The 25,658-nt window shown below is 43.6% G+C and overlaps 4 protein-coding genes and 1 long non-coding RNA gene across 5 annotated transcripts; 2 read left to right on the top strand and 3 right to left on the bottom strand.

The window, feature by feature from the left end:
- Positions 1–1,516: 1,516 nt before the first annotated feature.
- Positions 1,517–21,939, bottom strand: LOC310719321 (uncharacterized protein). The gene is made up of 13 exons (XM_083528910.1): positions 21,788–21,939; positions 21,206–21,408; positions 20,835–20,924; positions 20,413–20,508; positions 20,198–20,308; positions 19,456–19,579; positions 17,034–18,656; positions 15,354–15,553; positions 15,020–15,260; positions 6,274–6,740; positions 6,045–6,188; positions 3,762–4,116; positions 1,517–2,848 (listed from the first exon to the last, which is right to left on the bottom strand). The coding sequence occupies exons 1-13, from the start codon at positions 21,813–21,815 to the stop codon at positions 1,746–1,748; spliced, it is 4,785 nt and encodes a 1,594-aa protein (XP_083385036.1). The 5' UTR covers positions 21,816–21,939; the 3' UTR covers positions 1,517–1,745.
- On the top strand, positions 4,667–8,006 carry LOC310718847 (uncharacterized protein). Its single transcript, XM_083527917.1, has 4 exons — positions 4,667–4,790; positions 6,041–6,781; positions 6,900–6,932; positions 7,479–8,006. Exons 1-4 carry the CDS (start codon positions 4,775–4,777, stop codon positions 7,514–7,516), a joined length of 828 nt encoding a protein of 275 aa, XP_083384043.1. The 5' UTR covers positions 4,667–4,774; the 3' UTR covers positions 7,517–8,006.
- LOC310718850 lies at positions 7,800–8,159 on the bottom strand. The gene is made up of 2 exons (XR_014531295.1): positions 8,031–8,159; positions 7,800–7,900 (listed from the first exon to the last, which is right to left on the bottom strand). It is a non-coding gene; the product is annotated as an uncharacterized lncRNA (long non-coding RNA).
- Positions 8,622–13,172, bottom strand: osgep (O-sialoglycoprotein endopeptidase). Its single transcript, XM_083527906.1, has 12 exons — positions 13,078–13,172; positions 12,177–12,296; positions 11,944–12,063; positions 11,697–11,872; positions 11,512–11,607; positions 11,105–11,154; positions 10,172–10,250; positions 9,322–9,387; positions 9,160–9,250; positions 9,007–9,082; positions 8,835–8,933; positions 8,622–8,730 (listed from the first exon to the last, which is right to left on the bottom strand). Exons 2-12 carry the CDS (start codon positions 12,289–12,291, stop codon positions 8,691–8,693), a joined length of 1,008 nt encoding a protein of 335 aa, XP_083384032.1. The 5' UTR covers positions 12,292–12,296; positions 13,078–13,172; the 3' UTR covers positions 8,622–8,690.
- Positions 13,315–15,975, top strand: apex1 (APEX nuclease (multifunctional DNA repair enzyme) 1). Its single transcript, XM_083527907.1, has 5 exons — positions 13,315–13,422; positions 13,764–13,865; positions 14,293–14,459; positions 14,577–14,769; positions 15,043–15,975. The coding sequence occupies exons 2-5, from the start codon at positions 13,805–13,807 to the stop codon at positions 15,555–15,557; spliced, it is 936 nt and encodes a 311-aa protein (XP_083384033.1). The 5' UTR covers positions 13,315–13,422; positions 13,764–13,804; the 3' UTR covers positions 15,558–15,975.
- Positions 21,940–25,658: the final 3,719 nt, after the last annotated feature.

Genomic DNA, 25,658 nt, shown 5'->3' with positions numbered 1-25,658 from the left:
ATACGCTTCTCAGACCAGTGCGTTTCATGCAGTTAAAACAGAACTTTTTCAATATCACAATAACACAATAGAATAACAGCTGGAGAGCGATTCATAAAAAGATAACAATAAAAATGCTCAGTATGTAGAAGTGTATATTTGCTGCTGTAACCCAAAAAATACTTTATTTCTTAAAAAGTGCTTTTTTAAAAAATAAATAATACATCAAAACATCACTTTAATGATGTGTTAGTATGAGAAAACACTCGACTCGGAGATAACAATAGTGCAGTGCAGTCATATGCATTACACACACACACACACACACACACACACACACCAAAACATCACTTTAATGACGTGTTAGTATGAGAAAACACTCGACTCGGAGATAACAATAGTGCAGTGCAGTCATATGCATTACACACACACACACACACACACACACACACACACACACACCAAAACATCACTTTAATGACGTGTTAGTATGAGAAAACACTCGACTCGGAGATAACAATAGTGCAGTGCAGTCATATGCATTACACACACACACACACACACACACACACACACACCAAAACATCACTTTAATGACGTGTTAGTATGAGAAAACACTCAACTCGGAGACAACAATAAATCAAATGCAGTCCTGTGCAGTCATATGCATTACACACACACACACACACACACACACACACACACACATCAAAACACAGATACTGTTTGGATAAAGTCAGCACCTAAATAACTAAAGAAGATCAGCGTAATGCATTCAAATAGACATGCGTTAAAGCAGAAAAACCTACATAAGGCTTCATAAGTCATTATTTTGTATCTTCACAAATGTGGAAACGTACACAAAGACAGTACACATACACAAGATGTACACAAATCATGACTCCAAAACATTATTTTAATCTTTTCTGGATTACAAATAAAACAATTTGGAGTGTGTGTCTTTCGCTTCAACCAGATACGATAATACACACGTCCAGACGACGTCTTATTGATTTCAAAACTCGTTCAAAAGTGTTATAGAAAGAATTCTTCATCTTCATCTTCATCCACACCTGGACACTATAATTTGTGGTTAAAAGTTTGTGGACACCTAAGCATCGAGTGATGTGTTTTTTTAACATCTCCTTCCACGTTTGTTCTATTATAATGATCTCCACTCTTCTGGGAAGATGTTCCACTAGATTTGTGGAGATTTTGCTTATTCAGCAACATGTAGGTGAGGTGATGATGTCTGGGGTGCAGTCAATGTTTAGAGCTCTATAGCAGGAGATCTTCCACTCCAACATTATCATGCTGAAACAGGTCTCCAAGTTCATGTGAAGAGGAACATTTCTACACTGATCTTTGTGGAAACAGTTTGGATTAATATTTGGGCGTGTGGGAAAATCCTAATATGATGTTGGGGGTGAAAAGCTCCAGATTTTTTAAATTTATAAAAGACTTAAAATGTGTATTAGCTGCTCACATAAAGTCCATAAGATTTTGACGCTTGAAAGTTTGTGGACCCTTTCACAACAAACGAACGGACGAACGAACGAACGTCTCTTGTGGTGGAACTGGAAGCTTAGTGTTTAAGTCATTGGACTTTGGTTCTAAAGGTTGTGAGTTCAAATCCCAGCCACACTAAGCTGGTAGTCTTGGGCTCCTGAGCAAGGAGCTTTCTAAACCCCATCGTTTCTCAGCTGTAAGAATGAGAGAAGTCGTTCTGGATAAGGGCGTCTGAGAAATGGCGTAAACGGTCAAATTCAGCTGGAACTCATTTTCTTCTCCTCAGCGTGTATCCTCTGGTGCACTTTTAAGTACCAGAATCTGTAAAAGCTTTTGCCGCACTGCTCGCACTGATACGGCTTCTCCCCAGTATGCTTTCTTTGGTGGATCTTTAAAGACCCTGGATGAGAAAAGCACTTGTTGCAGTCGGGACACCGGTATGGCTTTTCTCCGGTATGAATCCTCTGGTGAACCTTTAACGCGCTTGACTGCGTGAAACTCTTCGTGCACTGTGTGCAGTGGTACGGTTTCTCCCCGGTGTGGATCCTCTCGTGCCCCTTCAGCAGGCCCGCGTGAGAGAAACCCTTCCCGCACTGGGAGCACCGATAAGGTCTCTCTCCGGTGTGGATCCGGACGTGAATTTTTAGCGACGTGAGATGGGAAAAGTTCTTCCTGCACTGCGTACAGTGGTAAGGTTTCTCCCCGCTATGTATCCTCTTGTGCACTTTTAGAGAACTCGGGTGGGAAAACTGCCTGCCGCATTCCGAACAGTTGTAGGCCTTGATTCCCGTGTGGGAGCCTTCGTGATCTTTCAGGGAGCTCGGATGGGAAAACCGTTTTCCGCACTCGAGGCAAGCGAAAGGCTTCTCACCGGAATGCATGCGCTGATGCTTTTTCAGAAAGGCATCCCTGGAGAAGCTCTTGCCGCACTGAAGGCACCGGTATGGTTTTTCTCCGGTATGGATTCTCTCGTGCAGCTTTAACGAGCCGGACAGAGCGAAGTTCTTCCCGCACTGAAAGCACTGATACGGCTTCTCTCCCGTGTGGGTTCTCCGGTGACCTGTTAAAGAGGCCAGGTGAGAAAACCTTCTCCCGCAGTGCAAGCAGCTGTAAGGCTTCTCTCCGGTATGGACCCTCAGGTGGGTTTTTAAAAGCTGCATCCTGGCAAACGTCTTCTCGCAGTGAGAGCAGCGGTGGTGCAAATGACCGTCTTTGGTCTTCTCTTTGTTTTTGACGCTTGTCAAAACCAGGAGCGCACGAAAGCCTCGATCTGGGCTTCTTTCATTACACTGTGCGTTCTCTGCCGTGTTCTCAGACACGTTCTGCTCTTCATGTTCCTCTTTCAGCTGCACGGTGATACCTGAAATACAGGCATGGAATAAAGAATGAAAATATTCACGCTTTAGAACACTACATCGTTAGCGTTAATTAATGCAGCGTATCATGCTGCATACAAACGATCCATTCAGGTGAATCACGTGACTCGGAATCAGTCTCATGAGTCACGACTTTCGGAAAACATCCTGAGACCTTCCTTGATGGTATTTTTTTATTTTTATTTTTTATAATATCTAAAATATTGGCAGCCTTTAGAAATTCTTATGGACAAAAAAAGGAACAAAAGTCCAAAGTCAGTTGATCTTGGAGTCTTGGAGGAAATCTAATGACTCCTTGACAAAAATACAGTATGCGAAGACCTGATCATCACTCCTATTTGAGCTTTTCGGAGATCTGGATCCCAAAGCCGTGGGCATTAATATGGAGTTGTAACCCCTCGTTCACGGCTTTAACAGTCGCTGCTCATTTGAGATGTGATTTTTATTTACAAAACTTTGGTTCTGATTCATCCCAAAGGTGTTTAGGGGGGTTAAGTGACTGTGCATTCCAGGAGAAACTTCATAGAACATGTTTCTTTAGATCCAGAGGTCAGAATTAATGTGATGTACACCATCATGGTGCACATCTCTTGTACAGAACTCCAAAGGTTGCTTCCAGGAGCGGTTTGGAGCTTGGTAGGAGATTTTGTACCATGGTGTGTTTGGCATCACTTGGCGAACTCGTTCTACAGCATCGTGGTTGAGGAGAAGTGCTGAGGGTTTGTGTATGTGGTGGAAGGTTTGGACTTGGATTTTTATTTCAATTAACATTATCAGCATATAGAGTATTATTATTATTATTATTATTATTATTATTATTATTATTGTTGTTGTTGTTATTAATATTATTGTTATTATTATTATTGTTGTTCATATTATTATTATTATTATACTCACCTTGGTTTGATGTATCTATGCTGGTTTCAGGTTCCTCGGTTTTAACTGTACTCTCAGTGAAGACATCATCATCTCCACACTCCTCTTTCACCCAGCACTGCTCTTGGACCAGATCCGAGCAAGACCGCAGCATTGCAAACTGGTCGAGATGCACACTGTCAATCCTATGCACCCAAAGCAGAGGTTGGATACGAGGTTCACGAGAAGAATACGGTTCTTCTGCAAGATCATTGTGAACCGCCAGGTTTAAGAACACTACCGCCCCCTGCTGCATGAACACAAACCCACACCAGGGATCATCAATCATTTGGGTTTTATTCCATTTTTTATTTTGAAGACCAAATGTAATAATGAACATTGTCCCACATCAATTAATATACATTTAAAAGTCATACATTTGGAAAACTTCCTGAGATGTCATGAGGTGGGGTTTTAAGAGGAACCAGACTCAAAATGAAATCCATGCTCCTTTAGACACCAGATGTTTATTCAGTATAGGTTCATCTTCGCTCATTAGCTGTTCACTGATTGTAAAACCGACCAATTCATGTAAATTACTGTCCAAATCAATCTTCATGGTTTTAGAAATCAGGACAGAAGAAAGAGACAGGATTACTGAGGAGCATCTGTCTGTCTGTAATAAAAGACAAATTCAAAGCCATTCTGGGTTGTTGTTGTTTGCCTTGTTGTATGTACCCCCTGACTAGTAACATATTTATTACTAATTTATATATATATATATGGCTGTAAAATAGTTATTGTAATGTTCCTGCACCATGTGGAGCAGCAGATGAACTTTTTGAAACAGCTACAGTGAACTCATGAACACATGGAGACTCGCGCGGACACGTGAACGCTGCATTTCCCGCCCCTCTTCGCGCCTCCAAATGCGGAAGTGACTGTGAAGTGCTTCCACCCGGTCAGAGCCGGAGTTCCTCCACGCCAACACACACACACACACACACAGCTCTTTCTCTCAGATATCTCACACACACTCCTCATCGACCGGAGACATGCACATTAAAACAGGTGAGATCTTTACTTCATTATTCACTCGAGAAGTTTGTGGCGAGTTCAATAAAAAAAAAAACCAACAACAAAAAAAAAAAAACACGAGTGGTAGAAAGTTTTCGAGTCAACAGCGAACCGATTCTTACAGAACTTTCTTATAAAACCGCAGGAGTAACACGAACCGTGTATATAAATATATATTTACACTCTTATTCAGTCAGTTATCCGGTTATTTCCAGTATATGTATATTGATGTGTGTCTCCGCCATGATGGCTAATCTACTGTTACCCGAACTTTGCTGACTATGCTAGCTAGCTAGTTAGCCAGTGTAAATATTAATCACTTATAACACGTATTTACCGCCGCAGCACATTCGGGACCCGGGAATCGTATTTTTATGTGAGATTTTGTGAAGAAACTCGGAATATTTTCAGCGAATTTTCGTCTGTTTCTGTCCGCCTTTTAACGCCGCTAGGAAATTTCTAGGTGAAGCCGCGCGCATGCGCAGAACTTCAGCGCGCCCTATTGCAACAAAAAAAACAACACAGGTTTATATTTAATTAAATGATACATTTTTTGATGCATAACAAAAAGTTGGGTTTCAAACGCAACACTACTTCCATTTAATAGTTTTCAAAAGGTGGCTTACAATTTAATTTTATACTTTTAATTCGGTGTAATGATTGAATGCAGGTCAATGCTGCGTTCAATAACACGTCGTGTTTTGGGGTTTTAAAGGAATCAGATAGGGATTGTAAAGAAAATATTGTGAGCACTGGTACCAGTTCAAAACAAACAGGAAAAACCCCTCACACCTTCCCATCGTATAGATATGGAGTACTGGGTTTTATCACGATTGTGCATCCACAGAGCACGCAATACATATACACTGAGTATTTACCAGGAGACAGTGGCTCACTTTCTTTACCAGTGATATCAATAACACCACCATACATCATGCTGGAACTTCACTTCCTGTTCATTTATAGCCTGGCCTTATATGGGCAGCCTGTCACATGCTAACTGATTAACACTCAGGAAAGACCTGAAGCAGTGTTTTGTCATTGGTTAATACAGATGTAACGTGTTGAAACTATTTTGCTGCTGATTGCACACCCGTGGGCAGTAACTCACTATTTCTTCACACACATATCAGGAAATAAAGACAGTTGAGTCACGAGTGTGTTTATGTTTGTTTGTCCTACACCGCTGAGACGGGACGCAATGCTCTAACAGCAAACAAACTGAACAAATCTTTGCGTGTTAGGTACCTGGGAGTCAAACAATGCCGTGTGCGAGTCCGAGACGCTGTGCGACCCCGTCGTCCTCGTCTCTCCACCCCAAGCCGAGCCGCACATCCGGAACCGGCGTCTCTCCCCCGGCTCTGGCGGCTGCGGCGGCGGTGGCGGAGGTGGCTGCGCCGCCAGAGTGGAAACGCTTCCCCCTCGTCCGAAGTCAAACAGCCCTCATCATGAAGGATCTTCACTTGGAACTGCTCACACACAATCTCTGAATCGGGAGCACAGGTCTCAGAACAGGGGCCGGGGCCCTCGGCGCGAGGGGGCCGCTCAGAAACTCCACAAATCGTCTCAGGCACAGAAGGAGAGGTGGATGGGAGAAGCGTTGTCGTCTCACAAACCTCCTCCCTCTTTCCCGGTGAAGGACAGCCCCGCAAAGCTGCAGCCGGCCGTCAGTTACGCCTCCAAGGTGAAGGCAGGTGGACACATTGGGGGCGTGGCCGAGGAGCCGCCTGGCATCGGGGCACTCCTGCAAAATAAGTGGGGACTCAGCTTCATCACCGACGGTCCCGCCATGGAGAACTCCGCTCCGGACGACAAAGAGCTTACAGAGCAGAGTCCAGCCGTGGCTGTTCATCACGCTGCTGGAGACACGGTTCCCGAAAACCCTGCGGCTTTTTCGGGCCAGTGCTCGAGGGAGCCTGAGGATTCTGCACAGCTTCTGCTCACCTGTCGCCATCTAATGGAAGCCGTGCAGTATCATACGCAAGGTGTGTGTGTGTGTGTTGGTTGGGGTGTGTGAGCATTCTCGCTCGTTCATCTGAAATTTTGGAATTTGTTAGTTTTATTAGTGTAATGATTGAAACTGGTCTCTCTCTCTCTCTTTAGAATGGAGTGCAGTCTTCAGGAAACAAAAAGAAGGTAAGAAATGTCACCCACTTGTATCGTGAGGGATGAAATAAATCTGTAGAATTGTAATAATTCCTACTAAATTGCACCAGTTCTGCATCACACAGGGGACAAAGACATTTGTTAGGATTTGTGAATTGAATGTTCCACCATTTTTGCGCTTAGTTAAATTTTTCTGCTTTAGATTCACTGTAAAAGAACAAACACCCCACATTTTCATCCGGAACTGAGAGAGAGTTTAACAAAAAGATCCCGACCGCTAGATAGATAGAAGTCTCCTTATCTCTAAACTTAAACAGAAGTACCAGCATGAGGACACACCACTGTTTCCCGCTGCTGTAAAACTCGATCAGGGGTATCACCCACTCGTTTGCATATGGTGGTGTGTTCTTAAGAGATTTTCTCATGATATCCTATTTCTAAAATAAGAAATATTCCAATTCGTCTCCTTGCTTACAGTATTGCAAAATATAGTATCGCAACAACCCCCTCCTCCCCCCTGCACCAAAACACAGCCCTAAATGATCCATGTGGTTTTTTTTTTTTTTCTTCTTCCAGATCCTGTGAAGGTCGTCTGGTATACAGACTCATCATAGCAGCTTCAGACAACACTGATCAAACGCACACACACACACACACACACCACATCCCGATCACACTCACAAGTACACACAACCTACTGTTTGCACTCCCCCCCCCTCCCCTCCCCTGTCCGCACCCGGTGTGAAGAAACGTCTCCAATGCATGGATGCCTTAAAACATTACACACATGGAGATCTTTCCACACATCCTTTTTGTTTTATCATGGTGGAGAACACTGTTTACTTTTTATAGAATATCTTTATAAAGATCTGGAGATTTTATCGTATGGGGCGAAAACTTTTACTTTCACCGTAACTTCATCCTTACCGCCTTCTCCCCCGTTATAAAGCGCTCTTTCTGTACTCGCAGCAAAGACCTCCATCTCTCGCTCTCTCCATCTCTCGCTCTCTTCCCTGCTTTCTTTTTCTCTCTCCACCCCTCCATCTCTCGCTCTCTTCCCTGCTTTCTTTTTCTCTCTCCACCCCTCCATCTCTCGCTCTTCTCCCTGCTTCCTTTCTCTCTCTCCACCCCTCCATCTCTCGCTCTTCTCCCTGCTTCCTTTCTCTCTCTCCACCCCTCCATCCCCCTCTCTTTCTTTTTGCCCCTCCATCTCTCTCCTCGTCTCTGGAAATGACCGTGTTTTTTGTGTACCCCCCCTTCACAGGGCTCGGCGGACTCGCACAGTCAGTGCCGCTGCCCCAGTTTCCGTTCTCAGTGCTGTTTTTAACTGAATGTAAAATGTACAATAGAGAGCTTTTTTTTTGTTTTTTTTTTTTAAAGGGGCACTGAAAGAGGTTTAAAGTGAAGTGTTGCAGAATAAAAGCAAAGTATAAACACACCGCCGTCGTCGTCGTCTTCTTTACCCCACACAGAGAAATGCACTTAAAGAACACCAGGTTGAAGAGTTGCTTTTGTTTCATGTATATAAACGTTTGTGGACACGAGCAGAAGCTTTTTTTTTTTTTTTTTTTTTTCTTTTCTTCTCTTCTTCCCCTCCCTTATGGAACTGTGCACAGGGGCAGTGTCCAGAAACGTCCTACAGTTTGGGGGTAGTCGGGTGTCCCAATACTTTTTGCCGCGCTGTGCGTGTGTGTGTTTATATACAAGAAAAATGCAGTGTTCAGATATCATTAATAATCTATTTATTTTTGACTTAAAAAAAAAAATAATTCAAAATAGATTTATGGTTCAGTCTCTCCAAGTAACTTCTACTTCATCTGTCCGGTACCTGAAACACCAAAATACACCTTCACTGAACAAGTCTGAGTCTCACACACACACACACACACACAGCCTCAGTGAATGGAGAATCCAGACAAAGCAACACTTGACCTTTGTGTGATCCAGGAGTCGGACAGCTGCGTCACCTGGCCCATGCGGAACATCTCCCAGCCTGCCTGTGCGATCATCGCGCCGTTATCGATGCAGAACCTTAGAACCAAGACCAGGGTTTGAGCTCTGCAGTGTTCACTAGGAATAATGTATCTCCTGAGTTCACTCCTACCTCTCGTCTGTGGCGAAGAGACGAGCTCCTCTCTCCTCACACATGACGGCCATCATCTCCTGCAGACGCAGGTTACCTGTGTGAGGAACCACAAACACATCTCAGATACTCGATCGGTCGCCACTGCGATGTCATCACTGAACTGTCACTCACAGCCGACTCCGCCCACGATCAGGACCTCCTGAGATTCACAGTGAGCCATGGCGCGTTCCGTGATCTCCACCAGCATCGAGAAGAGCGTCTCCTGCACACGACAGAGTTCTGTCTGAAATCAACATCCAGGGTCACGTCAGGAAAATGCATTTCGATCCTTACCTGAAGGGAAAAGCACAGATCTTCTGCTGTACACTGGCCAGAGCTCAGCATCTTGTGGGCCATATCCTGCATAGTCACAAAAAAATCGTAATGAAACGATGTCATTCGGGGAGTGTTAAATAGCGAGGAATCATACTGATGACCTTTAGTGACCTTTTACAGATGTTATAAAGCGTGATTACGTGACTTGTACACGTCTGTATCCACTGAAGACGTTTTCATTTACGAGTTTTACTGAAAATATACAATTTATAGAATAATCATTGTTTTAAAGCGGCAGTTTTTAAAATGCGGGGGGCGCCATCTAGTGAGGAATAAAGGCATGACATGTGGGGCGCAATAAACGGCATAATTACTTTTTTTTTTGTTCTTCATTAATTTATGAATTTCTACATTATAATAAAGTTCATACTCTCAAAGCGACCACAAACAAACAATTTGGTCATTTCATGCAAGTAAATTAAAACATCAGTTAAGATACCGAACAGTTTTATTTTCTCTATTATTGAACTTCGTGTTATTTGATTTAGAACTGGATATTTTAATAAATTAAAATTTTTTAAACTTCATTACTATTTTTTGGGGTGATGGAGGACAGGTGGGGTTTTAAAAATCAACCCCCTTCCCTGTGGGGAAAGTGGGGAATGGCAGAAAAAAGTGTAAGAAACCTTTTCTGTATGAACTCTGCATGTTCTGTACGATCAGGAGATTACTGCTTGTGTAACAACTTAAATCTCTAAGAAAAAAAACAATTGAAGGCGTTTATTTTCCAGATCGATGGGTGGGATAAAGGTCACTGAAGCTCCTCAGTATTCACCTTGCACTTTCATACATCATTCAGGACAGATACCTCGATGTAGGATAATATCCCCGAGAAAGACACGTCCATCCCCTTCACCGTGTACGGAAGCTCGATATACCGCTTTCCCCTTAGAAAGGAAATAAAAGCAGCCATAATTAAACAGATTATAATGCTATAGCAGGAACAATGTACTAGAGGTCGGCCGATAGTTAATTGCTGGAACTACTGGGAAAGAATAGTTTTTCCGGTTTGCTGTCATTATGAGAGCGGCCTCTAGAGGCGCATTTGCGCAGCAGAACGCTTTATTATATATATTATTCATTCATTTATTAATAAACATATACATATTGTATTTAGAGGGGAAGTGGTGGCTCCAGCGGTTTAGGCGCTGGGTTGCCGATCGGAAGGTCTGGGGTTCAAGCCCCGGTATCGCCAGGCTGCCACTCTTGGGCCCTTGAGCAAGGCCCTTAACCCTCTATGCTCCGGGGGTCCCTTACGAGGGAAATATCAAGGTCCGTGACGTGGGGCCGCCTTCCCGTGGGCTCACCACCTGCAGGAGGGACCGTAAGGGACGGTGCTGTGAGGATTGGGCAGCAGTCGAAAGCGGGGGCCTGCTTAGACTGCTGCCCCCACGACCCGAATTACGGATAAGCGGGAGAAAATGAATGAATGAATATTGTATTTAGCACCGTCTCATGTTTCACTACTGTCTTTTTATTAGATTTTTCAAGTTCAGTACTATTTTGCATGGAGTGTTATTTATCAATCGATTAATCGGTTATCAGCAAGTTAGATCTGGAAAATCGGTCAACCTCGACTGCATACACACTATCCTGTAACAACACACACATCATAAAGTGTTTTAGTATGAACATCCAGAGTGCGAAAAAGAAAAATCGCAGCTTGTTACCAAGAAGACCACAACCTTCACAATGAAGATTTCACCATGATGGAAAACATACTGTTTTGTTAAACACTTACTTCTTTGCCATCTGTTCGATGTTATAACCAGGACTGGGGTCATTTGATATCTGTGTATGGAAACAGGAAAAGTTAATAACTGTTAATAATACACAAAATGCATTAATACTAGGTATGTCCAAAAGTATTGGGACATTTCTAGCCATGTATGATGTTAACTAGAACCAAACCTGGAACATCTCCTGCTACAGAGCTATAAATCCTACTGAACATTTTTAGCCTTCTCACCTCACCTACATCAGTACCTCCTCTACTCAATTCTAGTGGAACATCGTACCATAAGCGTGGAGCTCATTAAAACAGCAAATGTGGAATGGGATGTTCTGGTGTCCACAAACCTTTGGCCATACAGTGAACCTCAACCCAAAGTGTGAAGATTGTATGAAAAATAGAGAATAAATTCTGACCTTGATGACTCGAGCAAAGCGATCCAAGCAGTTCCCCACAGCGATGTCTATTGTTTCCCCAAAAATTCTGTATCGTCTTTCAGAGTAGGCGATCACCTACGGGACACGGGGAACGAAAGAACCTGCTGTTGTCAACTATAATTAAAAACGCGATGTAAATATAAACCGCGCAGCCGAACCCCCACCTGAGTGTTACCCCCGCTGACGTACAGGACGGTGGGGTTGTTAGCGCCCGTGATCAGTCGTCCCATTTCGATGTGCCCGATGCAGTGATTCACTCCCACTAACGGTTTTCCCCAAAGCTGAGCCACTGTCCTGGCCACGAGCGCCACAGTGAGCAGAGGAGCGCCCATCCCCGGCCCTGCTCAGGGAATCACATCACACACATCAGGATGGGGTTTACACCTTAAATGCTGTAAAGATCTTTTTTACCTTTAGTGTACGCTACACAGTCGATATCTGCAGGTTTCAACCCAGCTTCATCTAGTGCTTCTCGGAGGACGGTTAGAATAACACCACGATGGTGTTTGGCTGTTTCTCTCGGGAGGAAACCTGTAATAATACAGTATATAATGAGATCTGGTATACAGTTTTTAGTAAATGGTGAAGCTCTCATTGCTGCCACATTAATTATAAGGACTGTGTTATTCTAGAACATCTCCTACCTTGGCCTGGAGGAGTGATGTAGGTACGCCGAGGGTTTGACAACACTTCGCCATCCCTTACAATGCCAATGCCGATCTTATTGGCACTGCCCTCGAAACCGATCACCACCGTCATGGGTCCTAAAACAAAAAATTATCAAGATTACAAATTGTGTAGTGCTACACAGCTCGATCTCTACACACAGAGCAGATCACACAGATGAGGAGCTTAATTAATTGATTAACCAATTCATTTACTGATCTAACAATCGCACTGAAGTCAGAATCGTGAGGACGAAGTAGAGAAACTTGAGTGTCCTGCAACAAGCCCTGACCTCCTCCGGGATCCGATCAATGAAACGAAAGAAAATCTGGAGTCTAATCAATACAAAAAAAATATAAAAGAAAATCTTGGATCCCAAAAAAAAAGGAATTTAAGAAATTCTGGGAACTAATAAATGTATTTAAAAAATTTACAGGAACTAATAAATGTGATAAAAGAAAATCTTGGAATAGAAAAAAGCAAAGAAAATCTTGGATCCCAAAAAAAGGAATGAAAGAAAATCTTGGATCTAATACATTTTTAAATAAAGAATTTACAGGAACTAATAAATGTAATAAGAAATTATGGGAACTAATAAATTAAATAAAATAAAATCTTGGATCTAATAAATGTGGAATAGAATTTTTAACAGCATATATGAATAAAATAAACAAATGTGATATTGTAATGTGATTTTTTTGATAAAAAAAAGTTATTAAAACCGCTGTTACTCAAATTTGGCCTTTACATCTGCAAATCCAAATATCTAATAACCTTAAACACCACAAAATTTAACACTTAACACAAATTAACTAATATTTATATTAATAATTTACCGCATACAGGAATTGATTTAATGTATTTATGATATTTATTTACCGATTTGTCTCCACACATCCACCAGCAGCCTCTTCAAACCGCTTCCGGTAGGACCATAACAACATTTACAGCTGTCCGTCTAGAGTGCCTGATCAAAAGTTCATCATTTCACACGAGTTTAAAAACCAAAAGATTTAAATAAAAATAAACCGTCGATTTGTTTTAGTTTATAATGGATGTATTCTTCTTATGAAGGATATTCGTGTTAATAAATTGACGAGTGTGTGATATTTTTAGTCAGGCACAGGTTTGGTCAGCACTGTGTAGGGAACATGTGCAGTTCTCTGAACACAAAGCGGTGAAAACACACACACTCACGAGCTCGAGTAACTGTGGCCGTGTTTGGTAAGAAGTTTTAAATACAGAATTATAAACATGCAAACTGAGAATTGTTCTGTTTAATGTGTGTTTAATTAGGGGACGTTAATACACAGTTGGTGTTATGGCGCAGCTTCCGTGATTATAAAGTTCATTCAGGGCCGCAGGCTGATGTTATTGTCTTGTGCAATCGTGATTGATTTGTTTTTTGGCTCGTGCACAAAAAAAACCCCTCTTGTGTAACGTGTTTGCGTGCTGAGGGTTTGCACAATTTTTTCCGTTTGCAGATCTGAATTCAAAACGTGCCGTGTGTGTGTGTGTGTGTGTGTGTGTGTGTGTGTGTGTGTGTGTGTGTGTGTGTTCTGCAGGTCTGCGTGTGTGTGCGCGTGCTGTGTGCAGTCTCAGAAACATGCCGAAAAGAGCCAAGAAGAACGAGGAAGCTTCTGCAGAAGCAGGTGACAATGGAACAGGTAATCATCATCATCATCATCATCACCGCCAGAAAAGTCGGAAGATGCGCTGAACGACGTCACGATTCTCATTTGCATATGCATATACGAATACCAACGTATTTCGGCGTAATCCCGGTCACGTGGCGCTGCGAATAACGGCACAAGAATGAACAATGTTGGTTTTTGTTTAAAGCTGGATCAGGATAGAAAGTATGAAAGTTTGTAAATAATAATATATATTTTTTTTTAAAGAAGTATCCTTTGGTCCTGGCCCTCACAAACACATTTTTTATTAAATACGTTTTAGAAGTTGTAAATATATCTGATGAGTTAACAGGAAAGTAGTAGTGCAAGGGTTGGGTAAAGGGAAATTGGAGATTTTTGACCATTGGAAAAAAAATACATGCACTGACTTCTCGACCGTGTTTTTCACTTTTGTTTTTAGTACCAGAAACAAAGAAAGGGAAGAAGGCAAAGGAACCCGAAGCCCCAGTTTTATATGAAGATCCCCCGGATAAACTGACCAGCAAGAATGGCCAGGCAGCCAACACGAAGATAACCTCGTGGAATGTGGATGGTCTTCGTGCCTGGGTGAAGAAGAATGGGCTCGATGTAAGAGGGTTTGCATGGCTGCTGGTGCATCTTAAGTTAATACATGTCTGCATAATGCTTGTTCTCCATTAACGGATTTAACTTAAAAAAATTTTGGGGGGGGGTCTGTCCTTACAGTGGGTGCGTCAGGAAGATCCAGATGTGCTGTGTCTTCAGGAGACTAAGTGTGCTGAGAAATCTTTACCAGTCAATATCACTTCCATGCCCGAGTATCCTCATAAGTACTGGGCAGGTTCTGAGGATAAAGAGGGTTACAGTGGAGTGGCCATGCTGTGCAAGACCAAGCCTCTCAGAGTCACTTATGGCATTGGTGAGAACCGAAGGCGTTTGGTTTACACATCTGTTTTGGTTGCACAAATAGAATGAAAGAAAGTTACCCTTTCTGCAGAACTCAAAGTTCAAGGGTTTGGAGTGGGACCTGATCCCAGGATCTGTGAGTTTGTAGCTTGGTGTTGGATCAGGTTCAGCTCCACCCCCAGTGGACCGTATATCAGTAAAACTCGGTTTGTTCGATAATCCAAGTTTGATGGACGGTTAATATTTTGGATAAGTTTAATCACCTGGACGTTTTTTCTTCCTGCAGGAAAAGAGGAGCATGACAAAGAAGGCCGTGTGATCACCGCCGAGTTCCCGTCTTACTTCCTGGTTACCGCGTATGTTCCCAATGCCGGGCGTGGCCTGGTCCGCCTCGACTACCGCAAAACGTGGGACGTGGACTTCCGCGCGTACCTGAGCGACCTGGACAGTCGTAAACCCCTGGTCCTGTGTGGCGACCTCAACGTGGCCCACCACGAGATCGACCTAAAGAACCCCAAAGGTAACCGTAAGAACGCGGGCTTCACCCCTGAAGAGCGCGAGGGTTTCAGTCAGCTCCTGGCCGCCGGTTTTACCGACAGCTTCCGCGAGCTGTATCCAGAGCAGACCCACGCCTACACCTTCTGGACGTACATGATGAGCGCGCGGGCCAAGAACGTGGGATGGCGCCTGGACTACTTCCTGCTGTCTGCTGCTTTGCTCCCCAGCTTGTGTGACAGCAAGATTCGTAACACTGCCATGGGGAGTGACCACTGCCCCATCACCCTCCACCTGGCCATCTGAACACCACCACCACGCTTAGTCTTTCTCTCGCGTGTAGATCGAAGTGAAATTATTTTACTGAATAAAACAGGAACAGAAGCAGTTACGAGTCAGCGTTTGTTCTGTTGCTGATTCCATGGTTCCCCACAGATGTTTAGTTTTAATTAAATCTCCAAAACAAGCGTGACCTCAGCCTACAGTGTACAGAGGAGACCATGACCTGGTGTATCTTTCTGACTTGTTTAATAACTTAACATTCTGATTCTGTTCATGTGAAATGAAACCCAAACTCAACATCTGGATCGAGTTTGAAAGTAAAGATGTCTCAATGTGTGGTGATTGATGTACATGGGGTTCGGTTCCAGATGTGAACTACTTCTGATTTTTCTTCCCCTTCGATTGTTAACCAAATTTACTGTACTTTCTACTTTTATTGATTTTTTTTTTAATAAATCTTTCCTGTTGAAATAAACAAATTTGCTGAACAAAGGCATTTCTGTTTTTATTTCACCTCCACTGCGTATCATGATGTGAGGAACACTGGGGATGTGGCATTTAGACTCGTATCACCAGCGTTTTCTTATTTTATTAAAATATTTATTTGTAATATTTAATAACCTGTATTTGGACTTTCCACCCGCTTCATGACTCAGCAGGGGGAATAACGGGGTAATTACAGTTGCATATAGGAACTGTGACCAAAAGTATTGGGACACCTGCTATGTAAGTAATATGTGGTTCCTCCCCAAACCTTCAAAACAAAGTTGGAGGCACGTGATTGTGTGGGACGTCTTTGGAATCTGAATTATTTCCCTTCACCTGAACTCAGAAATTCAAACCTGTAGGAATGTGAACTCTGTCTGGACATCGGTCCGCCATCAGTGCATGACTTTAAACATCTGTGTCTCACTGAGCACAAATCATCTCAAATCCAGTGGAAAGGAATGTAAAAAAAAAAAAACAACACCTTATAGTCACAGTGTAGCTGATGTGATCATTTTAAAGAGAAAAAAAAAATCTGCATACAGACGCATTTTTAAACCACAGGCTCTCTTTTATTCTCCGTATCATGGTGAGGGTTTTTTTTAAAGCATATCCTCAGTATCTGATTATAAGGAAGACTTTGGACGATTCTTGTTGAATGAACTAGAGATAATAGTACTATAGCGCGAATAGCAGGCGGTTTTTGAGGGTATGGGAACGTTCAGGTGGTCTGCTGGATCATTACAAAAATAGATTTAAAGCAATTATTCCATTTAAACAAACAAAAACAAAAAGCGTTCCAGGTGTGAGATACCTGAGAAATATTCCTCCACCTCCCACTCAACACATTTGTACGCTACCGGACTACAGCTGATCTTCCTCTGAAGTGAACTGACGTTTGTGACCTTCCCTACGTTCTTAGAAGCAGGTCTGACCTCCAGGATTGCCGATCCAGGTTCTGGATATTTACTATTCCACTAATATAGTGAGCGGTTTAAATGATGCTCAGCCGTCAAGGGTTTTTGGTTTCGTGTCTTCTGCGGCCGCGGGTTTGCTCGGCCCGGTGCGTTTGCTCGTGCTTCTTCAGCGGTCCCTGAAACTTAAAGCTTTTGCCGCATTGTGCGCAGCGCCACGGCCGCTCGCCCGTGTGGTTCAGCATGTGGTTCTTTAGGTGTGAGGAGTGCTTGTAGGTCTTCCCGCACTCCGTGCAGACGTACGGACGCTCTCCGGTGTGCACGCGCTCGTGCCGCTTCATGTTCCCGATCTGCGAGAAGGTTTTGCCGCACACCTTGCACCCGAAGGGCCGCTCTCCTGTGTGGATGCGGAGATGGCAGCGGAGCATCTCGGGCCCCGCGAAAGTCTTGTGGCACAACCTGCACGGGATGCGGACGCGCGGCTTCTCGTGGTTGCGCTGGTGCTTCTTCAGGTCGAACATGTACACGAAGGACTTGCCGCATATGGTGCAGAGGTATTTGCGCTCGCCCACGTGGTAGCCCTTGTGTCTCCGCAGCAGGCTGGCGTAGATGAAGCTCTTGCCGCACACGTTGCACGTGTACGAGCGCGCCATCGAGTGGTAGCGGATGTGCACGGCGAGCTTGAACGCCGTAGGGAAGCATTTCTCGCAGTGCGGACACTGGTGCAGGTTTTCCGACGTGTGACACTCGCGGTGGATCTTCAGGTACGAGCCCTGAGAGAAGCTCTTGCCGCAGATGTTGCACTTGTACGGCTTCTCTCCCGTGTGCACGCGCACGTGCTTGATGAGGTCGGCTTTCTTGCGGAAGGTCTTGGCGCACTGCGTGCATTTGAACGGCCGGGATAACGAGTGGGTTTTGATGTGGCTCGACAGGAAACTGAGACACCGGAAGCTTTTGCCGCAGTCTGAGCACTGGAACGGTCTTTCGCCCGTGTGTGTGCGCATGTGATTCTTCAGCTGGCACTCGTAACGGAACTCCTTCTTACACACACGACACGTGTGCTTCTTCTCGCCCGCGTCTTGCTCCGCCTGCGACTCCGTGGGCACCGCGATGACCTTTCTGCTGGCTGCACCCTGAGATGGAGAACTTTTTCTGTTAATGATGGATTTTATCGACGGGGGTCTTTTGATAACGGGGACAAACGCCGTTTCCTCTGCAAGGATGTCCACGTCGGAAGACGGCGGCATGACAGACAGAGGGAGAACTTTCCCTGCTATCTCCGAGATCCACTCCTCCATGCTGATTTCCCTTACTTCAGGAGTATCCCCTTCGTCAGACTGCTCGAGAAACTGCAGCTGAGAGCCGTCCCCTCCGCCGTTGTCCAATTCCGAGACGATAACAGTAGAGCCGTCTGCAGTGAGGTAGATCTGCTGGACTTCACACATCCCCATGCTGCTCTCTTGATAAAGCGCTTCTCCTTGCAGTTCCGTCTCGACTTCCGATTCAACGCCGTCTAAAGCCTCCGTCTCCTCGGTGTCGCTGTTCTCGGGGCTCATTATGGTTGCAGCTGCGCGGTCAGATTCCGATTGATTTTCGCCAAGTGCCTGAGCGATGATGATGGTTTCTTGTGCGACGGATGAAGGAGGCAAGATTTTCTCCTGTTCCACAGAACTGGCAGGAAACACCACTTCTTGTTGAATGCAGGGAGAAGACGAGGTCGGCTCTAGAGTTAATGGAGAGAGAAATGTGATGCGGTCAGAATATTTAAATACAGGCAGGAACAGTATTGAGGCGATTGCACATGAAAACATTTGGAGAACAGGATTATATTTAATTAATAAAAATTTTTATAAAATATAGCAATAGTTTACATTTTCAACTGAAGTCAACCACTGTATTGACTGATTTTAATGCATGAAGAAAAAAAAATAAAAAAATCAAACAAAGAAGCAGCTGTAGATATTTGTGTGTGTGTGTGTGTGTGTGTGTGTGTGTCAACTTGCCTGTATATAAGCATGCACTCACGCTACATGGACAAAACATTGAGGAAACCTGGCTCATACCATACGTGCCTTCTGAACATCCTACATTATAAGAACCTTCATTCTTCTACTAAGATTTGTGTTCATTCAGCCAGAAATCAGGTGCTGATGTAGGTGAGTAGGTCTGGGGTGCAGTCAGTGCTCACATTCATTCCAAAGGTGTTCAATAGGTTTTACAGCTCTACAGGAGATCTTCCACTCCAACCTAGATGTTCATGGAGCTGGCTTTTGTGATATACTGGAACAGGTTTGGGTATCCCAATTCATCCCAAAATTATGCGCCTCCAACTTCGTGGGAACAGTTTGTGGAAGAACCACATAGGGAATATGGAAGAGACAGGTGTCCTGATACTTTTGTCTATACAGTGTTGACGTGGTGTACAGGGAGGTGACCATCACAATGACTGTTCCACGGTATAACGTGATCAGATAACATGCAGTAAATATGTAGTAATGTTTGTCTGAGGACTAAAAGTTTACCGTTTCTGCTTTTATGCCTCTTGGATTTGAAATGCTGCAGCACGTCCTGTAGCTCCACCGGGTCCGAGAGAGGCTGGACAATGTCTTCCATGGCAGACAAACCTCCGCAGAGCCACGACGCTGTCTGAAGAAATCCAGTCATTACAATACAATTTGATTTCTAAACTCATTGTCCTCTCTTTTTTTTTTATTAAAGTGCAAATATATTTTCTTTCTGGCCAAAAGTACTGGGACACCAGACCTTCACGTGAACTAGGAGACACAAACCAGTCTCAGTAGGACAATGCACCTGTGCCCAAAGCCAGCTCGATGAAGATCTGCTTTTCTCACCTCACCTACATCAGTACCTGAACATTACATAGACCCGTATGGGTAATGAGCACAAATCTCCACAAATCTAGTGGAACATCTTCCCAGAAGAGTGGAAATTATTATGGATTGGGATGTTTAAAGAGGTTATAATTTATAGTCAGATGTCCACAAACTTTTGGCCATAAAAACAAACATGGATAGATGGACGGACTTCTACCTCGTATCTATCCATGTTCTTAGCTTCACCCTAATTATGTTCAATAGAAATAACCCCACCCACTCGACATAACCCCACCCACTCGACATAACCCCACCCACAGCTCAAATTCACATTGAGCTCGGATTCCTGCTAAAAGTCCTGATAAAAGCAGGTTGTATCGTTAATTGATTGACACGAAATAAAAAGCCGTGATGGGGTCAGATGATGCACCTCTTTGAGGTTCGGGACAGGCAGGAGTTCATCCACTCGAGTTAGGAACTCCCAGGCTAAGCTTTGCAGCACGGCGTCGAATCCAGGACCGTACTCCACAGGAAGAACGTTCTGATGCAACAGAAAAGCAGAGTCATGTGAAGGAAGGCTGAATGGAAAAACGTGGACTGATTTAAGAGAGAAGAGAGACACGAGAGCTGAGGGAGATGTCTGACCTGCTGAAAGCTCTCCCGCTTATCCACATCCTCCAGGATGTTATGGATCATCTTAATGAATTTGTTATTCATGACTTCGCTCTCGATGTCGCTGGACTGGAGGAAATACGAACAAAAAGATCATTAGACCGAAAGTGAAAAGGGGGTGGGGTTAAGAGACCATGAACCAATCACGTTGCAGCAGCATACTGCTATATATAATTAAATTTAATTAAGCTTTGTGACTTTCTCCCTCGAGTATTTCAGGAAATGCTGAAATTCCACAGAATTAGTGCACAAAACAAAAAACAAGAGCAGGAACCGAAAAAAGGAAGGTGATAAGCATCAAAATCAAACATGACCTATAGTTATCTAATGTCTGATTGATTTCAGTGAGTGTGTGATCGACGTGCAGGAGTGTGATGTAGACAGAATGCACCTACTCTGTTGGTCAGGTTGCGTAGTGTGTCCAGGTGAGCTTGGATTATCCACACATCAGGGGTTTTGTCTTTAAAGCACAACTCCAAAATCACCTGCAGGAAAACATACACAAAGTTTAGGTCATTGTTTGGGATGTGGGTGAAGATCCAGGTCATAGTGTTTGGGATGTGGGTGAAGATCCAGGTCATAGTGTTTGGGATGTGGGTGAAGATCCAGGTCATAGTGTTTGGGATGTGGGTGAAGATCCAGGTCATAGTGTTTGGGATGTGGGTGAAGATCCAGGTCATAGTGTTTGGGATGTGGGTGAAGATCCAGGTCATAGTGTTTGGGATGGAGCATAAAGGCCAGGTGTATTCAGGTGCATGTGTCTCACCTTTTTCCGTAAATGAAAGACCAGCTTGTTGAGCAGATGTTGGCTCATGATGTCTGGAACTGTCTCAGACACCAGCATGACGAACTGCTCGAGTTTGCTGTATTGGGTCACGTTGTGCCTCTGGACCACTTGCCAAAGGAAAGCAGACATGAGGCGCAGCGGCGGCACCACGAGGCGCAGGGCGGACAGGGGCAGGGCTGCAGCTACACACACACACACACACACACACACACACAATTATTCATTTCCTAAATCCAGCTAAATACACGAATATTCCTCATTCTGAACCCCAACCTCACCCTCACATCACTACCAAAACACCTGTCTTCCTCCATTCCTGCTAATAACACTAAGTTTGCTAGCCAGCTTCACTCTGGACCGAATCCCAAATCGCCCCTCGCTCACTACACAAGCGCACTATTTAGGGTGTCAAACCTAAGCCTCCTACACACCCCGTAGCACACTAGCCTTTTGACCAGGTGCGATTTGGGATTCTGTCCAAAAAAAAAAACACCCCGCCGCTTGTAGAGTTCGGCTCCTCAGCTGAGCTTCTTCAGAAGGTTATTTATGTTCACGACTTACCTCTGTGCTGGAGCTCCGAGCTGGCCATCTCCACACCGTCAGTCGGAAGGAACCGGAGCAGAACCGATCAACATGAGCGCGCATTAATAGCGAATTACTATCGGACGTGCAGCCGGAAACAACGAACACAGGAGAAAATAAACACAATTCTTCTGCGCCCTCTTCAGGCCTGGAGGTGAATTTACAGGCGCCATTTTGGATTATTACTACACAACTTATTTCTCGTTTTCACACTGAAAATCTGTGTACAAATTTTCCAAACAAAAAGTAAATACTTTATAGTAGAAAAAAAAAGATAATCAAAAAGTAAACTATAAACAGTAAACAGCATTCTTCTGAACGGACGCCAGTATAAAGAGTAAAAACAGTGATGTGTGAGATCTGTGTGAATCATGGATGAGTTCCATTCTCCATCACATTAGACCTTTATATAGAGAAAGAGTTCTGTACACACACACACACAGTGAGAGAACACACTCTGACCAGAACCTTCTCTGACCAGAACACACTCTGACCAGAACCTTCTCCGACCAGAACACACTCTGACCAGAACTTTCTTCGACCAGAACACCAGAATACACTCTGACCAGAACACACTCTGACCAGAACACACTCTGACCAGAACTTTCTTCAACCAGAACACCAGAACACACTCTGACCAGAACCTTCTTCGACCAGAACACCAGAACACACTCTGACCAGAACCTTCTCTGACCAGAACACACTCTGACCAAAACCTTCTTCGACCAGAACACCAGAACACACTCTGACCAGAACCTTCTCTGACCAGAACACACTCTGACCAAAACCTTCTTCGACCAGAACACCAGAACACACTCTGACCAGAACCTTTTCTGACCAGAACACGCTCTGACCAGAACCTTCTCTGACCAGAACACACTCTGACCAAAACCTTCTTCGACCAGAACACCAGAACACACTCTGACCAGAACCTTCTCTGACCAGAAAACACTCTAACCAGAACCTTCTCTCACCAGAACCTTCTCTGACCAGAACACACTCTAACCAGAACCTTCTCTGACCAGAACACGCTCTGACCAGAACACCAGAACACACTCTGACCAGAACCTTCTCTGACCAGAAAACACTCTAACCAGAACCTTCTCTCACCAGAACACACTCTGACCAGAACACACTCTGACCAGAACCTTCTCTGACCAGAACACACTCTGACCAGAACACCAGAACACACTCTGACAAGAACCTTCTCTGACCAGAACACCAGAACACACTCTGACCAGAACCTTCTCCGACCAGAACACACTCTGACCAGAACCTTCTCTGACCAGAACACCAGAACACATTCTGACCGGAACCTTCTCCGACCAGTCCCGTTTGGGTTACACTCATGTTCTCACCACAGATTCTTGTTGAACACTTTTTATGTTATGAGGAACGAAGAGATTTTCTGAAACTGAAGCCTAGAGTATGACACCACACATGCACATGGAGCGACGGAAATCTTTCCTGAACTCTTACAAAATGTACTTGTGTTGGTACCCAATAAAAAATACTTTACTTTACTGACATCTGGGTTTCCAGGTGTGGTTTCTTACACACTTATACATGATCATTTAAAGACTTCCTGTTACACCTGGAAAACAGTCTCCTGCTGGATTTATTGTTTCAGACTAACCCACTTTTAGGGTCCTGAGCTCCAGTAAAAAGCGAATGACTTCGTATTTATAAAATATAAAAAATATATATATATTTTTGGAAAGTAATGCAATCCTTGCAGCGTGGTTCATCACGACATAAAAACCTTCTACATCCTGTTCTATCAAATAATTACACTTTTTTTTTTTTAAAGCTGCTCAAAGTCTCATCAGAAATCATCTCAGAAAGTGGTAGCTCAGTGATTACAACATTCATCCAGAAGGTTGTGAGTTCAAATCCCAGCTCCACCAAGCTGCCACTGCTGGGCCCCTGAGCAAGTCCCTTAACCCTCAGCTGATCAGCTGTAAAATGAAACAACTGTACGTCAGCCTGGATAAGGGCGTCTGCTGAATACTGTAGATGTAAACGAAGCTCTGCCTCCTCTACAGTCTTAGTGTGATTTCCAGGCCCTTCTCAATTCTCAGAGATCGGATCTCACTTTCCCATGTGTGTGGTCTCACATGGACACCATCAGAGACGCGATGGACGTTTCATTACAACCTCTTTATCGCCATTGCCAGATAATTCAGGTTTGTGTTTCATGGCAGTGTCTCGTGTTGAAATATACCAAACCGAGCTTTTGCTGTATAGCACAGATTTGGTTGGGCAAGACTGATTTTTAGGGCATAATAAAGAAACACCAGACCTGTAATTAGATTAGATTAGATTAGATTAGATTAGATTAGATTAGATTAGAGTACAAGTACAAGTACAGGGCCAATGGAATGCAGATTGCATGTAACCAGAAGTGCAAATATATAAAAAACTTCCTGCTGTACTCAAAGCTGATATTTTGTCAATCTAATGTTGACCATCCAGGTTTCTTGTCAGTTGAAGTCTGAAGAGAAAACGATGGAATGAATGATGGTGGGGTCAGGAGGCAGTATCTGACCCCGTGGGACCCATGAGGGCAGTTGAAGGGGTAAAATAGGACAAAATGAATACTGGAAAAAAATCCTCTTATAGATTCTTCTTCTTTTTGTTTTGTTTTTAGAATAGATACAACAACATGCATGAACCTTCACCATGGAGATTGAGCGAAGTACAACATATTCATACAGTATTATGAAATAAAACATATTGTACATGTAAGCCTTATTTTATTACTAACACATTATTATTATTATTATTATTATTATTATTATTATTATTATTAGTTTGTATTAATATTATATGTAATATCTTAATATCTTGGATCATTTTTAATAATTTAATTGCAATAACTTTTTCTGCCACCTGTGTCACTGCTGCTACTCATTTCCTACAGTATATTTCAATAAGACTGAAAATGCATTGATTATACAGAATCTATATTTAATAAATAACTCAATATGTATATTTTATTTTAACCCAGTCATTAATGTTGCACAAGTCAGTGCACTCTTAGTGCCGGTCCCAAGCCCGGATACATGGGGAGGGTTGCGTTAGGAAGGGCATCCAGTGTAAAACATGTGCCAAATCAAATATGCGGATCACGAAAGAGAATTTCATACCGGATTGGTCGAGGCCCGAGTTACCAACGACCGTGGAGACGGATGATCCACTGTGGCGCCCCCTAATGGTAGAACCCGAAAGAAGAAGAAGAAGAAGATGTATATTTTATTTTCAATTTCTTATATTTTATTTTACTTTAATTGTACTTTGAGCAACTCCAACCCAACAAGTTCCCTGTGAGATCAATACAATATTCCGATCCTGGTTTTGATGCTAGCGTTCTTCTCTGATTTCTTTCCCCAATAAGGTGTTTCAGACCCGCAAAGCTCCCAGACACAGGCAAAGCACAACACAAATAAAATAGAAATGAAATAAACACCTGTGGTGTTCGTGTTCTCACCAGTACGTCTTGCAATATTCTGGCTGCGGAAGGCGATCGTGTCTCTTTACCTGCTGTGTCAGGTTTATTGATGTCTGCCCTTTTCTAATACCAGCCTCCATTTCATGTGGGCATTTAATTAATGGGAAAGACAGTAATGACTTTCCTGGGGATAAGCTGGACAGAGAGAGGGAGGGTGATGAATGACGAGTCCAATTGATTACAAAGACAGAGAGAGAGAGAGAGAGAGAGAGAGAGAGAGAGAGAGAGAGAGAGAGAGAGAGAGAGAGAGGACGAGGAGGAGATTTATATATGGTGTTCAGGGAGATGCCATTCCAGTGCGTATGGGATTTTTACTGACAAACTGCTCAAGACTGTGGA

This window comes from Silurus aristotelis (assembly GCF_946808225.1).
Source record: "Silurus aristotelis genome assembly, chromosome: 24".
NCBI classification, from domain to species: domain Eukaryota; kingdom Metazoa; phylum Chordata; class Actinopteri; order Siluriformes; family Siluridae; genus Silurus; species Silurus aristotelis.
The sequence above is the reverse complement of the archived record's forward strand: the minus strand, read 5'-3'. Positions and strand labels throughout refer to the sequence as shown.

Bases quoted from the DNA above. Each gene is read 5' to 3' on its own strand.
- LOC310718847 (XM_083527917.1), top strand. The intron at 6,782-6,899 runs GTGTGTGTGTGT...CTCTCTCTTTAG, and splicing joins CGTGCAGTATCATACGCAAG to AATGGAGTGCAGTCTTCAGG. The intron at 6,933-7,478 runs GTAAGAAATGTC...TTCTTCTTCCAG, and splicing joins CTTCAGGAAACAAAAAGAAG to ATCCTGTGAAGGTCGTCTGG.
- LOC310719321 (XM_083528910.1), bottom strand. From the start codon at position 21,815: ATGGCCAGCTCGGAGCTCCAGCACAGAG. The intron at 20,309-20,412 runs GTCAGACATCTC...CTGTTGCATCAG, and splicing joins AGCGGGAGAGCTTTCAGCAG to AACGTTCTTCCTGTGGAGTA. The intron at 15,554-17,033 runs GACGGCTGAGCA...GGTGGTGTTCAG, and splicing joins ACACGAAACCAAAAACCCTT to ATGGCCAGGTGGAGGGTGAT.
- apex1 (XM_083527907.1), top strand. From the start codon at position 13,805: ATGCCGAAAAGAGCCAAGAAGAACGAGGAAGCTTCTGCAGAAGCAGGT. The intron at 13,866-14,292 runs GTAATCATCATC...TTTTGTTTTTAG, and splicing joins AGCAGGTGACAATGGAACAG to TACCAGAAACAAAGAAAGGG. The intron at 14,770-15,042 runs GTGAGAACCGAA...TTCTTCCTGCAG, and splicing joins CAGAGTCACTTATGGCATTG to GAAAAGAGGAGCATGACAAA.
- osgep (XM_083527906.1), bottom strand. From the start codon at position 12,291: ATGACGGTGGTGATCGGTTTCGAGGGCAGTGCCAATAAGATCGGCATT. The intron at 11,873-11,943 runs GTAAAAAAGATC...TTCCCTGAGCAG, and splicing joins CTGTGTAGCGTACACTAAAG to GGCCGGGGATGGGCGCTCCT. The intron at 11,155-11,511 runs GTCAGAATTTAT...TTCCATACACAG, and splicing joins GCTTTGCTCGAGTCATCAAG to ATATCAAATGACCCCAGTCC.